We start from the raw sequence: 16,674 nt of genomic DNA on the forward strand, positions 1-16,674 counted from the left end.
AATAATTCTCTCAGCCTGCTTTCTGCTCATAAAAAATTAGGGATCTGGAGATTTCTTTTCATTTTGAAATGTCCCTGTCCCTTTTAGTCTAGTATGATGGTGTTTTTCTTAAAAACTGTTTTCCATGTATGCTATTGTGGTGCATTCTTTTTTTTAAAATTTATTTTATTGAAGTATAGTTGATTTACAGTGTTGTGTTAATTTCTGCTGTACAGCAAAGTGATTCCGTTATACATATATACATACACACACACTCATATATGTATATATATTATTTTTCATATTCTTTTCCATTATGGTTTATTACAGGGTATTGAATATAGTTCCGTGTGCTGTACAGTAGGACCTTGTTATTTATTCATTCTATATATAATAGTTTGCATCTGCTAATCCCAGACTCCCATTGCATCCCTCCCCCACCCCTTGGCAACCACAAGTCTGTTCTCTATGTTTATAGTCTGTTTCTGTTTTGTAGATAAGTTCATTTGTGTCATATGTGTATTCTTTTACCCAAAAGTGAACATCCATGATTCTTTCTAAGATAGATCTTATTTTACTTAAGTTGTGTCAGGCTTCTGCAGGACAGTACCCTCAAGTTTATAAGTTCTTTTGTCTAATTAGGAGGATTTATGAAGAATATTTAAATCTTTCTGAGATTTTAACAAAGGGTTTTATAGCACACCCTTGATTTCACTTTTACTCTGAAGCTACATTTTATTGTCAATACCATGGTTTTGATCTTTGCCCTAAAGTAATTTCTTTCTTTGAGAATTTTTTTTGAGAACTAGAGATAGTGTCCTGGACCCTCTATATATTTTCTAATTTTTGCTTTAGAATTAATCAGTTCTTTCTTAGCTCTTCTTTCTTCTTGCAGTACCTTATTATATATCCAACCCTAGTATAAGCCAAACAGTTCTTTTATCATTCTGGCTGGAAATTTCCTTAGCCACATCCACAAGGTTAGTAGGTATGTTTTTAACCTTGCAAGTTACTCCAGCCCCGAGTTTTGTTAGTTGTTCTGTCACTGCATAAAAGAGTTCCTTCCCCCTTTTCCAGTCCCCAGTATCAGTTTTCTAACCTCACTGCCTTTTATAGCCTCCACTAACAGATTGTTTGCCATTCCTCCAGGCTTCACCTATAGCCTTCTTCCTACTTTTCTGGTATCCAGCAATAGTGTCTTTACCACCCTTCAGCTTCTGCTTACCTGCTGGACCCAAAGCCAGTGCTAAATGTTTTTAGTTTTTGTTGTTGCATCACCTTGCTTGCAGGTGTTTCTATTACTTCATATCAAGCTACCCCCAAATTTAGTGAATTAAAACAGTAATGATTTATTATTTCTCAAAATTCATGGGTTTGCTGCACTCAGCTGGGCAGTGTCTCTGTTTGATGTCATGTTGCTTAAGGTCTATCAAGTGGCTGCATTCATGTGGGAGCTCAGCTAGAGCTAGAAATGTCCAAGATAGTTTTTCTCACATGTCTGGTGCCCTATCATTCACTAGTCTAGCCCAAGCTTCTTTATATGGTGATTGGGAACCAAGCAGGCAAAAGCAAAAACAGTTAAGCTTGTTACAGGCTGGGATTATAAACCCTTGAAGTTTTTTCAGCATATTCTGTAAGGAAGTCCTACTCATTAGGCTTGTCCGTATTCAGGGGGAGGAGTGGCATAGAGTAGGAGAAATTGTCTGCAGCCATTTATGGAAGTAATCCAACACAATATTCAATTTTTGTAAATGTTCTAATGACATAGTGCACATTTTCTATTGCTAGATATACCAGTCAACTTTTCCTTAATAACAAATTACTCCAAAACTTAGTGATTTAAAATAGCAGATACTCATTATTTCTCTTAGTGGCTGGATAGGTGTTCTCTCTGGGCAGGTATGGTATGTATGGAATCCCAGCTGGGGCATCTAGGACAGATAGGACCTCTTTTAGTCTTATCTTCCAGGAAGCCAGCCCTGGGTAGTCTACAGAAGGATTGTCAGTGGAAAGAGAACAAAACAAAGCTGGAAAACTTTCTTGAGGCCTAAACTCAGACCTCAGATAGTGCTATTTGCATTGCATCCTATTGGCCAAAGCAAGTCAACAGGCCAGCCTATTTTCAAGGGGTGAAGAAATAGATTTCACCTTTGGAAGCTACTGCAGAGAATTTATGGCTATTTGTAGTCTACCACAGTGGGGTATATATTTTTTCCCTTTCTTTCTGTCCTCCTCTTATTTTCTCTCTTTACAAAATTCAATTACATCTAGGTTATTTTAATTCTCTGTACCTTTATTAGTTAGAAAATAGGCTAGACTGCTATATAAAGAGATCCCATATAATTCAATGGCTTAAACGAGATAGAATATTATTTTCCTCTCATTGAAAGTTTGGGTAAGTGGTTTCAGGTGGGTATAATAGTTTGATGTTTCTGGGACCCCATCTCTTCACTTCTTGCTCTTATTTCTCATTGAAGTCTAGAAATTTTTATTACATCTTGAATTTTAAAATTTATCTCAAGGAAGTTTTATTTACCTATTTATTTTATTATTGTTTATCTTTCTTCTTCTTTTTATCCCTCTGGAACTGATATTTGAATATTATAATTCCTAGGTCTGTTCTTTTATTTTTTTCCTTTAATTTCTCCTGAAGCAATTTGTTTATGTGTGTTTGTGGGTTTTTTTTTTAATTATAGTTGATGTACAGTATTATGACAGTTTCAGGTGAGCTACATGGTGATTCCACATTTACATACAATATGAAATGATCACCATGATAAGTCCATTAACCACCTGTCCCCATACAAAGTTATTACAATGTTGTTTACCATATTCCTTCAGTGTATGTAACATTCCCCATGGCTAATTTATTTTCTGACTGGAGTTTTGTATCTCTTGATACCCTTCACCTATTTCACTCCCCCCAACCTGGTAATCACCCATTTGTTCTTTGTATCCGAGTCTGTTTTCATTTCATTTTGTCCATTTGTTTTGTTTTTTAGATTATAATATAAGTGAGATCATATGGTATTTGTCTTTCTCTGTCTGACTTATTTCACTTAGCATAATACACTCTAGGTCCATCCATGTTGTTGCAAATGGCAAGATTCCATTTTTTATGGCTGAGTAATAGTCCATTGTGTATGTATATATATGTGTGTGTGTTCATCTCGCATTTTCTTTATCCATTCATTTGTTGATGGACACTTAGTTTGCTTCCATATCTTGGCTATCGTAAATAATACTGTAATGAACATAGGGGTGCATATATTATTTGAATTAGTGGGTTTTTTTGGCAGGGTAAATACCTAGAAGTGAAATTACTGGATCACATGGCAGTTCTATTTTTAATTTTTTTGAGGAATCTCCCTACTGTTTTCCACAGTGGCTGTACCAATTTACATTCCCACCAACAGTGTATTAGGGTTCCCTTTTCTTCACATCCTTGCCAACCCTTGTTATACATATATTTATTTATTTATTTTGGCTGCACTGTGTGGCATGTGGGATCTTAGTTCCCCAACCAGGCATTGAACCTGTGCCCCTTGCAGTGGAAGTATGGAGTCTTAAACACTGCACTGCCAGGGATGTCCCCCACCCTTGTTATTTCTTGTCTTTTTGATGATCATCATTCTGACAGGTATAAGGGAGTATCTCACTGTGGTTTTGTGTGTATTTTCCAGATGATTAGTGATGTTGAGCATCTTTTTGTGAACTGATTGGCTATCTGTCTTCTTTGGAAGAATGTCTTTTTAGGTACTCTGCCCATTTTTTTAATCGGTTTGTCTTTTTGATGTTGACTTGTATGAGTTCTTTGTGTATTTTGGATATTTACCCCTTATCCGATATATCATTTGCAAATATCTTCTCCCATTCAGTAGGTAGCCTCATTGTTTTGTTGATACCTTCACTGCACAAAAGCTTCTTAGTTTGATGTAATTCCATTTATTTTTGCTTTTGTTTCCCTTCCCTGAGGAGACATATACAAAAAATATGGCTAAGATCAGTTTCAAAGAGGTTACTGTCTGTGTTTTCTTCTAGAAGTTGTATGGTTTCAGGTCTTACATTTATGCCTTTAATCCATTTCAGGTGGATTTTTTTGTATATGATATGAAAAATAGTCCAGTTTGACTCTATTCCATGCAGCTGTCCAGTATTCCAAACACCAGTTATTGAAGAGGCAGTCTTTTCCTCATTGTATATTCTTGCTTCCTTTGTCATAGATTAATTGCCCATATAAGTGTGGGTTTAGTTTGGGGCTCTCTGTTCGGTTCCATTGATCTATGTGTCTGTTTTTGCTCCAGTACCATCCTGTTTTAATTAGTATAGCTTTGTAGTACAGTTTGAAATCAGGGGATGTGATACCTCCAGCTTATTCTTCTTTTCTCAAGATTGTTTTGGCTATTCAGGATCTTTTATGTTACCATAGAAATCTTAGAATTATTTGTTCTTATTTGTGAAAAATGCCATTGATATTTTGATGGAGATGACATTGAATCCATTGAATTCCTGGGGTGGTATGGTCATTTTAACAATATTAATTCTTCCAATCCACGAACACAGAATATTTTTCCATTTGTGGAAATTCTTTCATCATTCTTATAAATTTCAGAGTATGAGTCTTTTATATTTTTGGTTAGATTTATTCCTAGGTATTATATTCTTTTTGAAGCAATTATAATTAACATTGTTTTCTTAAGTTCTCTTTCTGATAGCTTGTTATTCTGTATACTGATTTTGTATCCTGCAACTTTAATAGTTTTTTTGGTGAAGTCTTTGGGGGTTTTTATAATAGTATTACATCATTTGCAAATAATGACAATTTTACCTCTTCCTTTACAATTTGGATTACTTTATTTTTCTTGCATAATTGCTCTAGCTAGGACTTACAACACTATGTTGGATAATGTGGTGAGTATGGGCATCCTTGTCTTGTTCCTGATCTTAGAGGAAAGGCTTTCAGCTTTTCACCATTGAGTATAATGTTATCTATATGTTTGTCATATATAGTCTTTATTACATTGAGGTACATTCTCTCTATACCCACTTTGTTGAGAGTTTTTATCAAAAATAAATGTTGAATTTTGTCAAGTGCTTTTCTGCATCTATTTAGATGATTATGTAATATTTATTCTTTGTTTTTTTTTTTAATGTGGTATATTACATTGATTGATTTTTGGATGTTAAACCATCCTAGCATCTCTGTTTGGAATCCCACTGAATCATGATGTATGATCCTTTTAATGTATTGTTGAATTTCATTTGCTAGTATTTTGTAGAGGAATTTTACGTCTATGTTCATCAGTGATATTGACCTATAATTTTCTTTTTTGGAGTGTTTTTGCCTGGTTTTGGTATTGGGGTAATGCTGGCTTTGTAAAGTGCATTTGGAAGTGTTCCCTCCTTCTCAATTTGTTGGAGTAATTTGAGAAGTATATGTATTAACTCTTTTAAAATATTTGGTAGAATTCACCTGCGAAGGCATCACGTTTGGAATTTTGTTGGGAGTTTTAGAATTTTTATTTCAATTTCATTATTATAAATTGGTTTATTCATATTTTCTATTTCTTTCTGATTCAGTCTTGGAAGATTGTATGTTTCTAGAAATTTTTTCTAGGTTGTCTAATTTGTTGGCATATAATTGTTCATACTGTTCTCTTATGGTTATTTGTATTTCTGTGGTGTCAATTACAATTTCTCCTCTTTAATTTCTGATTTTATTTATTTGCACACACTCTCATTTTTTCTTGATGATTCTGACAAAAGGTTTGTCTATTTTGTTTTCTTTACAAAGAACGACCTCTTAGTTTCATTGGTCTTTTATGGTTTTTTTAACTTCTATTTCATTTATTTCTGCACTGATAATTATTATTTCCTTCCTTCTACTAACTTTTGCTTTGTTCTTTTCCTAGTTCCTTTAAATATAAAGTTATATTGTTTATTTGTGATTTTTCTTGTTTCTTAAAGTAGGCCTGTATTGCTGTGAATTTCTCTTTTAGAACTGCTTCTGCTGTGTCCCATAGATTTTGGAAAGTTGTTTTTCATTTTTCTGATTTCCTTTTTGATTTCTCCATTGGCGCATTGGTTGTTGAAGTAGCATGTTGTTTAGTCTCCATGTGTTTGTGTTTTTATCCAGTTTTCTTCTTGTAATTAACTTCTGGTTACATACCACTGTGGTCAGAAAAAATGCTTGGTATGCTTTCAGTCTGCTTAATTTTATCCAGACTTGTTTTATGGCCTAATATGTGATCTATCCTGGAGAATGTTCCATGTGCACTTGGAAAGAATGTATATTGTTTCTTTTGAATGGAATGTTCTGTATATATCTAGTAAGTTCATCTGATTGAATGTGTCATTTAAGGCCTGTGTTTCCTTATTGATTTTTGTCTGAATTTTCTATCCATTGATGTAAGTGGGGGTATTAAAGTACCCTACTATTATTGTATTGCTGTTTATATCTCTCTTTATTTCTGTTAATATTTGCTTTATATATGTAGGTGCTCCTATGTCGCATGCATAAAGTTTACAAGTGTTATATTCTCTTGTTGGATTGATCTCTTTTGTTACAGTCTTTCTAAAAGTCTACTTTGTCTGATATAAGTATTGCTACCCAGCTGTCTCTTTGTTTCCATTTGCATCATGTATCTTTTTCCATTCTTTCACTTCCATTTGGTAGGTTTGAGTGAGTCTCCTATAGACACATATATAATTTTTTTTTTTAGTCCATTCAGCCACCTTATATCTTTTGAATGGAGAGTTTAGTCCTTTCACATTTAAAGTAAATTTGATATGTATGTACTTATTGCCATTTCGTTAATTGTTTTCTGGCTGTTTTTGTAGTTCTCTGTTCTTTTCTTCCTCTCTTTCTCTGTTCTCATGTGATATGATTGTTTTCTTTAGTTTTATTTTTAGATTCTTTTCTCATTTTCTTTTGTTTATCCACTATAAGTTTTTTCTTTGAGGTTACTGTGAGGTTTTCATATAACATCCTATGTATATAACAGTCTCTTGTAAGTTGATAGTAAATTATGAGTTACATTCCAAAGCTTTATATTTTTTACTACCCTCCCAAGGTTTTTATATTTTTGATGACACATTTTACATATTTTAATTCTATGTATCCCTTGACTAATTATTGTATTTTAATTACTTTTACTACTTTTGTCTTTTATCCTTGTACTTGCTTTATAAGTGAACCAACCATCCACTACCTTTATTATTTATTTACCTTTTCTGGTGAGATTTTTACTTTCATATTTTTTCTTACTATTAATTAGTTCCTTTTCTTTTTAGTTTAGAGAAGTTCCTTTAACATTTCTTCTAAGGCTGGTTTAATGGTGATAAACTTCTTTAGCTTTTGATTGTGTGTAAAACCCTTAATCTCTCCTTCATTTCTTAATGATAACCTAGCCAGGTAGAGAATTCTTGGTTGGTTTTTTTTTTCTTTCAGTACTTTGAATATGTCATTCCACTCCCTTTTTTTTAAAATTTTATTTATTTATTTATTTATTTTTGGCTGTGTTGGGTCTTTGTTTCTGTGCGAGGGCTTTCTCTAGTTGCGGCAAGTGGGGGCCACTCTTCATCGCGGTGCGCGGGCCTCACTGTCGCGGCCTCTCTTGTTGCGGAGCACAGGCTCCAGACGTGCAGGCTCAGTAATTGTGGCTCACGGGCCTAATTGCTCCACGGCATGTGGGATCTTCCCAGACCAGGGCTCGAACCCATGTCCCCTGCATTGGCAGGCAGATTCTCAACCACTGAGCCACCAGGGAAGCCCCCATTCCACTCCCTTTTGGCCTACAAAGTTTCTGCTGAAAAATCTTTTCATAGCCTTATGGGGTTTTCCTTGTACCTAATAAGTTGCTTTTCTTTTGCTGCTTTTAAGATTCCCTCTTTATCTTTAACTTGTACCATTTTAATTACAAAGTATAGTGGTGTGTTTCTCTTTGGGTTCATGTTATTTGGAATGCTCTTTGTTTCCTGGACCTGAATGTATGTTTTCTTCCCCAGATTAGAGAATTTTTCAGCCATTATTTCTTCAAGTAATTTTTCTGGCCTTTTCTCTCTCTTTTCTCCTTTGGGGACCCCCATAAATGCAAATGTTATTTTGTTTAATGTTGTCCTAGAGGTCCCTTAAGGTATCCTCACTTTTTAAAATTCTTTTTTCATTTTGCTACTCTTTCTGGGTGTTCTCCATTGCTTTGTCTTCCTACTTGCTTATTTGTGCTTCTTTTTCATCCATTCTGATGTTGAACCCATCTAGTTTGTTTTTCAGTTCATTATAACTTCCTGTTTGGTATTTTCTTATGTTTTTTGTCTCTTTGTTGAAGGTCTCACTATGCTCATTCATTCCTTTCCTGAAATTGGTGAGCTTTTTTATGATCTTTACTTTAAAATCTTTTAGGTTGAAACTCTTTTAGGTTGGTCATCTCTGTTTTATTAAGGTCTTTTTCTGGGGATTCGCCTTGGTCTATGGTGTTGAACATATATTCCTCTGTCTTCATTTTGCCTGTCTCTCTGTGTTTGTCTATAGGTATTAGGGGAAGTGACTACCTCCTGCAGTCTTGAAGGAGTGGTCTTGTGTAGGAGCTGTTCTGTGTGGCCTAAAAGCACAATCATCCCTGACCACAAGAGTCAGGCACTTCATGGGCATCCCTCATGGTGGGCTGCATCCACCAGCTGTGATGCAACCAAGGCTGGTGCACAGGTTTGAGTCACTTGCCTGTTCTGGTTGTAGCTAGGTCTCTGTGTGGGCTAGGTGGGGCTTGGGGCCCTTGCCTGGCCAAGTTGTGGCCTGTTTACTGCATGGGCAGAGCAAGGCTCAGAACATTTGCCCATCCTGGTTTTGTGGGGGGTGCTGCTTGATTAATTCTTGAAGTGTTTCTGTTATCGATGGTGTGCCATGCCCTGTCAGTGTTCCAAGGGGAGGAATCTGATTTAACACCTAGTTTCAGGTTGATTGGATGCCAGGCCCTCAGGTAGTAGCTTTTAAAGTGTGCAGATATATACTATGCTGTGGAGCCACAATTGTAATCCCTGCTGGTCTCCAGACCAGGAGATCTGGAGGTGTCCCCTGGGCGACATTTGCAAAAAGCAAAGCTCCTGATGAGTATATAAGCTTCTTTCTCGGGAGTCTTGTCAAGCTGTGGTGAGGCCAAGGGGGTACACAAGCATGATGTCTCCCCAGTTATATTTCCTGGGAGTGTGTCCTTAGCCTCCAAACGTGTGGTAAACCTGAAGCCTGTCCCTCAGGGTGAAGCTCCAGGCTAAGTAAATAGGCCTTTTTCACAGGAAAACTATGAAAAAGGCCTATTTTTCCTGAGGGTGGTGGCCTGCCAATAACTGTCTCCATGTTACAGTCCCATGGAACTCAGGAACACCAGCCCCATGGGCCACTGGGGCTAAGTGATCAGAGGGTTTCCCTTGTGTGGATTGTGTACTCCCACTGGCTTTAGCTGGGTAGCTGGAGAGTGTAGGGGGCGGGTCTTGCTCTCTTGCTTCAGGAAGGCAGTGGGAAAATGACCTGACTGCATGCCCACAGGCTTTAGCAATGCAGCACTGAGAGTGCCTTGTCTGTGTGCATGCACTGGGTTTAGACCCTGACTTCTCAGTCTTGCCACCTTCAGCTTAGGGGGCAGGGGAGTATTGAGTCAGCTTTAGGCTAGGAGAGGGATAATACCATGACTGCTTGCACTCACCAGCCCCAGCCAGAGGGAGGGGGAGTATAGTAGTTGCCTGCACTTGCAGACTTTAGCTAGGTTGCAGGAAAATGCTGTGACCATTTGTTCCTGTCCATCCTAGCCAGGGAGTGGGGGAACATTGCAGCCTCTGGAGCTCTCTGGCTTCAGTAGTGCAGTGGGGTATTGCCATGATTGGCTCACCCCTGCATCCAAGCTCTACAGCCTGTGCTAGCAGGTTAGGTGGGGAGTGCAATAATGGTGTCTGCCGGTGCTTCTGTTTCTGGGGAGTGTTTCTACTGTCCACCACCCCTCCAGCTGATGCTTTTAGATTTGCAAATGACTCCTCTTCACATATAATCATGGCACTTTTCAGACCGCTATTATTTCCCTGGGTCTCCAGGTGAGTGAGACCATATGTCAGCCCTTTGGGGGGAGGGGGTTCTCAGTTTTCTATAGCACTTTGGGACCGTTGGATGTCAGCCCCATTGGTTTTCAAAGCAAGGCATTTCAGGGGTTCCTCTCTCTGGTGTAGATCCCAGGAGCCAGGGTGCTTGATATGGGAAGCATCCCTTGCTCCTCTGGGAAAAGTGCCTGTCTGGTGAGATCCCTCTCTAAAGTGTGCTGTCATGCTGGGGGTAGGGTTTCTGGTGAGAGTGTTTCTTTGCCTCTCCTACCTGTCTTGATATAGTCCCTTTTTATTCTTTGTTGTGGAGCGCTTGTTTGGCTAGTTCTAAAGTTCTTTTCAGAGGGAACTGATCTGTATATAGGTATATATTTGCTGATTCCATGGTAGGAGGTAAGTCCAGGCTCTTGCTGTGCCCCATCTTTAACCACCTTCCCTGTAAATTTTCTTTTCTTTTAAGAGTAAGTCTCATTTTCCTGTTTCTTCAGATTCAAATAATTCTTAATTGTATCTTGGATATTGTGAATGTCATGTTGTTGAAGCTCTGGATTCTGCTATATTCTTCTTATGATTGGTACTATTTTTGTTTATTTATTTTGCTTTAATTTATTATTAACATGATTGGGTGCAAAATGAAAATTCTGTATTTAGGCAGCAGCTTAAATCACATTTCATTTCTTGTAGCTTTTGCTAGGCTGTTTAGAATCTTCCTTATGCATATATGCTTAAGGGGTCAGGGGTAGATTTGTGTAGTTTGTACAGATGGTTTGGGGCTCCCTCTCTCTGGCTCCCTTCTTTGTGTGATTTCCCCTAATCTTTCCAGTGGCTGTGGTTGCCCTGAACTCTGTACCCTGGTTTGTAAGGTCTAAAAACTCAGGTTTGTTTGTTTGTTTGTTTGTTTGAATTAGCTATTAGGGTTCTGCCTGGCTTGGAGGGTTTGCCCTCAGACTAGAAGCCAGGAAACAAGGATCTTATGTAGGACTCTAACCTTCTTCCAAGTGTCAGCTTCTCTCAAGAATCTACCTACTCTTGTTTGCTCTCTAGTGTTGATATTTGTATTTTGTTTAGAGTTTGTGGTTGTTATGTGTGGCAGGGTTTGTCCAGTAAGAACTTGCTCTGCTATACCAGAATCAAAACCGGGGACTTTATTTTTTTTTAACTTTTTATTTTATATTGGAGTATAGTTGATTAACAACGTTGCGTTAGTTTCAGGTGTACAACAAAGTGATTCAGCTACAGCTACATATACATGTAGCTATTCTTCAAATTCTTTTCCCAATTAGGTTGTTACAGAATATTGAGCAGGGTTCCCTGTCCTAGTTCCTTATTGGTTATCCATTTTAAATATAGCAGTGTGTACATGTCAATCCCAAACTCCTAACTATCCCTTCCACCCACCCTTCCCTCATAGTAACCATAAGTTCATTCTCTAAGTCTGTGAGCCTGTTTCTTTTTTGTAAATAAGTTCATTTGTATCACTTTTTTTTTTTTGTAAATGATGTGACAAGTGATTAGTCTCCATAATTTACAAACAGCTCATGTGGCTTAATATCATCAAAACAAACAACCCAATCAAAAAATGCACAGAAAACCTAAATAGACATTTCTCCAGAGAAGACATACAGATGGCCAAGAGACACATGAAAAGATGTTCAACATCGCTAATTATTAGAGAAATGCATCAAAACTACAATGAGATATCATCTCACACCAGTCTGAATGGCTATCATCAAAAAAAAAAAAAAAAAAAAGGAAAGAAAGAAACTGGGGACTTTAGATATGGTTCCTCAAACTGTCTTCCATCTGATGGAGAATTCTTGAGACTTTCCATGCATAGTAGAATCTACTCATTCTCACAAAATCAGAATTATATTTCTTTTGTGTTAAGAGTAGAGTTGCTTCTTTTCTTAAAATTTGAAATATTTGTATTTAAATATTTCAGGCCTTGAGAAAAGGAGTAATGAAATGTTTACTGTAGTTATAATTTCGTAGATTCAAGGTCACTTTTCCTATGGAAAATCAATAGGAAGCTATAGCTACAGAAGTTATCCACCATTCTGCCTGAGAAGTGTGCAGTAAATGTTTATGCTCAAATCATCATCTTGGCTATCTATGCACTTTAGAAAGGTAATAATTATGACAATAAATTAATAAAAACAAAAATACTAAATGAATACTTTCCCCCCATATTACATCCTAGAAAGTAACACATGCTCTGAAAATTGAGAACAGAGTTCTTCGGGAACAACTGAAACAAGCTTTACAGGTAAAAAGATATCATGTTCCTTTGAAATTGTTAACAAGGGAAGAAACTATCTATAAACAACTTTTTAAATAATTTTAACTTTGTAAACTAATAGGTCTATATATTGTATTATTTTGCCAGGTTTAAAGTATTCTCATTTTATGCAATGGAAATATATTAATAAAATTTAGTATGTATTCTTTCCAAAACAGTAAGCTAGAAAGAAAATTGATATACAAACTTAAAGCAATTTATTTCTAGATACAAATGGGTTTTTTTGAAATTAGCATAATTATTATAGGATATATTGAAATAAGAAACTGGTGATTTCACAGAAGAACAATTAAGGAGGATTTGCTCATCCAAAAATCAATATAAAATATAAAAACACAATAACTAAAGCAGTGTGGTTCTGGATTTGGTACTGAATGAAAAGTCCAGAAACAGATTCAAATGAATGTAGTAATTTTATAGTTTATAGTTTTAGTTATTAAAATTTTTTCATAGAAGGATAAAATAGTCACAAAAGTAAACTACTGTGAAAACATTGTTGGGTTTCTAGTTAATGTAATACACTAAAATAAGTTGCAGATTGGTTTGAGATCCAAAAGTACTAACTGAACTATTAATATATTGGAAGAAACACTGAGTAACAATTACATGTCTTGGCTAGAACAAGGCTTCCTAAGCATTATACCATAAAGGAATATGTTAATGTATTTGGCTATATATAAAATAAAACTTTTTATGGTTAAAAAATTCATGAGATATAAAGATAAATGGAAAATATTTACAAAATGTTTCATATCAAGATCTTTTACAAATCTACAGGAAATATGGATATTCTTCCTCCTAAATAGACAGAGGACACAAATAGGCAAGTCATAATTGAGAAACACACATGGCCAATAAATGCATACAAATATATTCATCCTTACTAGTTATCAAATAAATGCATTTTAAAATAGCAGAGGGATACATATTTTTTACCTACCATTTTGTTAAAAATTTAAGGAACAGAAATATCCAATATTTGTGGATTTATGCTGCAATGAGCAGTCTTTCACATACTTCTATTGTCAGTATGGATTGATACTTTTCTGGAAGAAAATACATAACAAAAGTCTTGGAAAGACATAGTCTTTACAGTGAACCATTCCACTTCTAAAAATTTATTGTAAAAAAGAAAAAAATGTACAGATATTTTGTACAAGTATGTAGAATAGAAAAACTTTTATAGCAAATTTTTTAAAATTACCAGTATGTCCATTGATCAGAAATTTGCTAAATTAATTAAGGTATATTATTAAAATGCACTTCTGTTAGCTACTCTGATTTGGATGTATATTTATCATCATGAAAACATACCTTATGACATTATTTAATGAAAAGAGCATATTATGCCTCTATGTATAGTATGATCCAATCTAGATTAAAGTTTAAAAATACATATACACATATGCACTAGCTATAATTAGAAATACTTAAAAAGAGTATATATCAACATGTTAACAGTGAGCTTTCTGTTTGTGGTGAGACTGTGAACTTTTTTCTTTCTTTCATACAAATAACTTTTGTTAATATTACAAGTGACATTAAAAAATTTATTCTAGAAGAAATAAATTACTTTTCACATTTTCTTTTATTATTTGACATTACAGATCTTAATTATCTTGGGTACATTCTATGTATAATGTATGCATTTTATTAACTTTTATTGTGCCTGTATTATAATTAGAGCCTTAAAAAACAGTGGCCAGTAGAACCTCTTGGCGTATAAAAATAGCCCTTTAAGTAGAAGAGGTTTCTTCATAGTTTTTAATTTTAATTTGGATCTGTTAAACTATGGATTATACCAGTGGTTTAACTTAGTTTCCTCTAACTCTGTAAAAATAAAATTAAGAACCAGTGTGGGCATGAATATATGAAGATTCCTGAAAGTTGTCATGTTGGCAGGAAAATGTCATAGAAATAATGCTTGACAAAGTTACTTTTTTAAAAACAGGAAGCTGAAAGAGCTAAGGAGCAACTTGGCTATTTCCAAAATCAAGAAATGGAGTTACTTAAAAGTGAGGGAAAGACCAAGACAACAACAGAAATGGATATTGATAAAATAAAAGTTAAAGGTGAGGATTCAAAATATACACCATTGGAGAAAGACACAAGAAAAACACTAGCGGCAGATTCAGGTGGACAAAAAAAAAATGATAAAATTAAACATCCACAGGTAAGGAAATAACCAAAACAGTAATAAGTGTTGTAAGAAGTTTAACCTTTTATATTATTATTTACTTCATTTGTATATTATTTTAAAAAATTTTCTATGCACTATCTTTTGCTTGGAATTTTGCCTTTTGCCTTTTGGTTATACCAGTTCATTATTATCTGGAATTTGAATCTATAAATTAACTGTGTATTGATTTTTGTGGGTTTTTGGTAATCCAGATATTTCCTTTTTTGTTCAGGACAGTTGATCCAATACAGACTTGTCAGATATAAAATAATGTTTTATCTTTAAACATTTTTTATTGAGGTATAATTGACATACATTATATTATTTTCAGGTATACAATATGATGATTCAGTATTTATATATATTGTAACTGGATCACCACAAGTCTAGGTAACATCTATCACTATACATAATTACAGAACTTTTTTTCTTGTAATGAGAACTTTTAGCATTTACTCTGTTAGCAACTTTCAAATGTGCAGTGCAGTATTAACTGTCGTCACTATGCTGTACATTACATCCCCTAGACTTGTTTATTTTATAAGTGGAAGTTTGTACCTTTCGACTCTCTTCACCCATTTTGCCCACCCCCCCCGCCCCCAGTTCCTGCCTCTGGCAACTACCAATCTGTTCTCTGTATCTATGCGCTTAGTTTTTGTTTTATTTTGTGTTAGATTCCACATGTAAGTGAGATCATATGGTATTTGTCTTTCCCTGTCTGACTTATTTGACTTAGCATAATCCTCTCAAGGTCCATCCATGTTGTCACAAATGGCAAGGTTTCATTGTTTTTCATGGCTGAATAATATTTTACTGTGTGTGTGTGTGTGCACGTGTGTGCACGCGCTTATGTATGTATATATATATATAATATTTTCTTTATCCGTTCACCCAACGGTGGACACATAGGCTGTTCCCATACCTTGGCTAATGTAAATAATGCTGCAGTAAACATGGGACTGCATATATCTTCTCCAGTTAGTGTTGTCATTTACTTTGGAAAAATATCCAGAAGTGAATATTTCCTGGATCATCTGGTAGTTGTGTTTTTAGTTTTTCTGAGGAACCTCCATACTCTTTTCCATAGTGGCTGCACCAATTTACATTCCCACCAACAGTGCACAAGGGTTTCCTTTTACCTATTCTCACCAACACTTTGTTATTTCTTGTCTTTATGCCAATAGCAATTCTGACAGGTGTGAGGTGATGTCTCATTGTGGTTTGGATTTGCATTTCCCTGATGATTAGTGATTTTGAGCATCTTTTCATGTACCTATTGGCCATATGTATGTCTTCTTTGGAAAAATGTCTATTCAGATCATCTGCTCATTTTTTACTCAGATTGATACTATTTTTTTTTTTGCAATTGAGTTTTATGAGTTCTTTATGTATTTTGGATATTAACCCTTTATTAGATATATGATTTTCAAATATTTTCTCCCATTTAATAGGTTGCCATTTCATTATGTTGATGGTTTCCTTTGTTCTGCAGAAACTTTTTCGTTTGATGTAGTTCCACTTGTTTATTTTTGCTTTTGATGCCTTGCTTTTGGTGTCAAACCCCCCAAATTCAATAAGACCTATGTCAAGGAACTTATTGTCTATGTTTCTTTTTAGAAGTTTTATAGTTTCATGTCTTACATTCAAGTCTTTAATTCATTTGGAGTTAATTTTTGTGTATGGTGTAAGAAAGTGGTCCAGTTTCATTCTTTGCATGTGGTTTTCCAGTTTCCCAACACCATTTATCAAAGAGACTGTCCTTTCTCCATTGTATATTCTTGGCTCCTTCATCATAAATTGATTGACCATATATGCATGAGTTTATTTCTGGGCTCTCTACTCTGTTCCATTGATCGATGTCTGTTTTTCCCCCCATATCATACTGTTTTGATTTCCATAGCTTTGTAATATCATTTGAAGTCAGGGCACATGATGCCTCCAGCTTTGTTCTTCTTTCTCAAGATAGCTTTGACTATTCAGGGTCTTTTGTGGTTCCATACAAATTTTAGGATCGTTTGTTCTATTTCTGTGAATATGCCATTCGAAATTTGATAAGGAATGCCTCGAACCTGATGATTGTTTTCAGTATTATGGACATTTTAACAATATTAATTCTTCCAATCCATGAGCATGGAAT

General features: G+C 35.3%; 1 protein-coding gene across 1 annotated transcript in view; it reads left to right on the forward strand.

Moving 5' to 3' along the window:
• Nucleotides 1-16,674, forward strand: part of CCDC7 (coiled-coil domain containing 7) — a 285,426-nt gene that overhangs the window by 93,990 nt on the left and 174,762 nt on the right. The window contains exons 14-15 of the mRNA XM_061181406.1: nucleotides 12,260-12,325; nucleotides 14,310-14,531. Coding sequence (XP_061037389.1) covers nucleotides 12,260-12,325; nucleotides 14,310-14,531 — 288 coding nt within the window. The remainder of the gene's footprint in view (nucleotides 1-12,259; nucleotides 12,326-14,309; nucleotides 14,532-16,674) is intronic.

This window comes from Eubalaena glacialis, chromosome 2, assembly GCF_028564815.1.
Source record: "Eubalaena glacialis isolate mEubGla1 chromosome 2, mEubGla1.1.hap2.+ XY, whole genome shotgun sequence".
Classification (NCBI taxonomy): Eukaryota; Metazoa; Chordata; class Mammalia; order Artiodactyla; family Balaenidae; genus Eubalaena; species Eubalaena glacialis.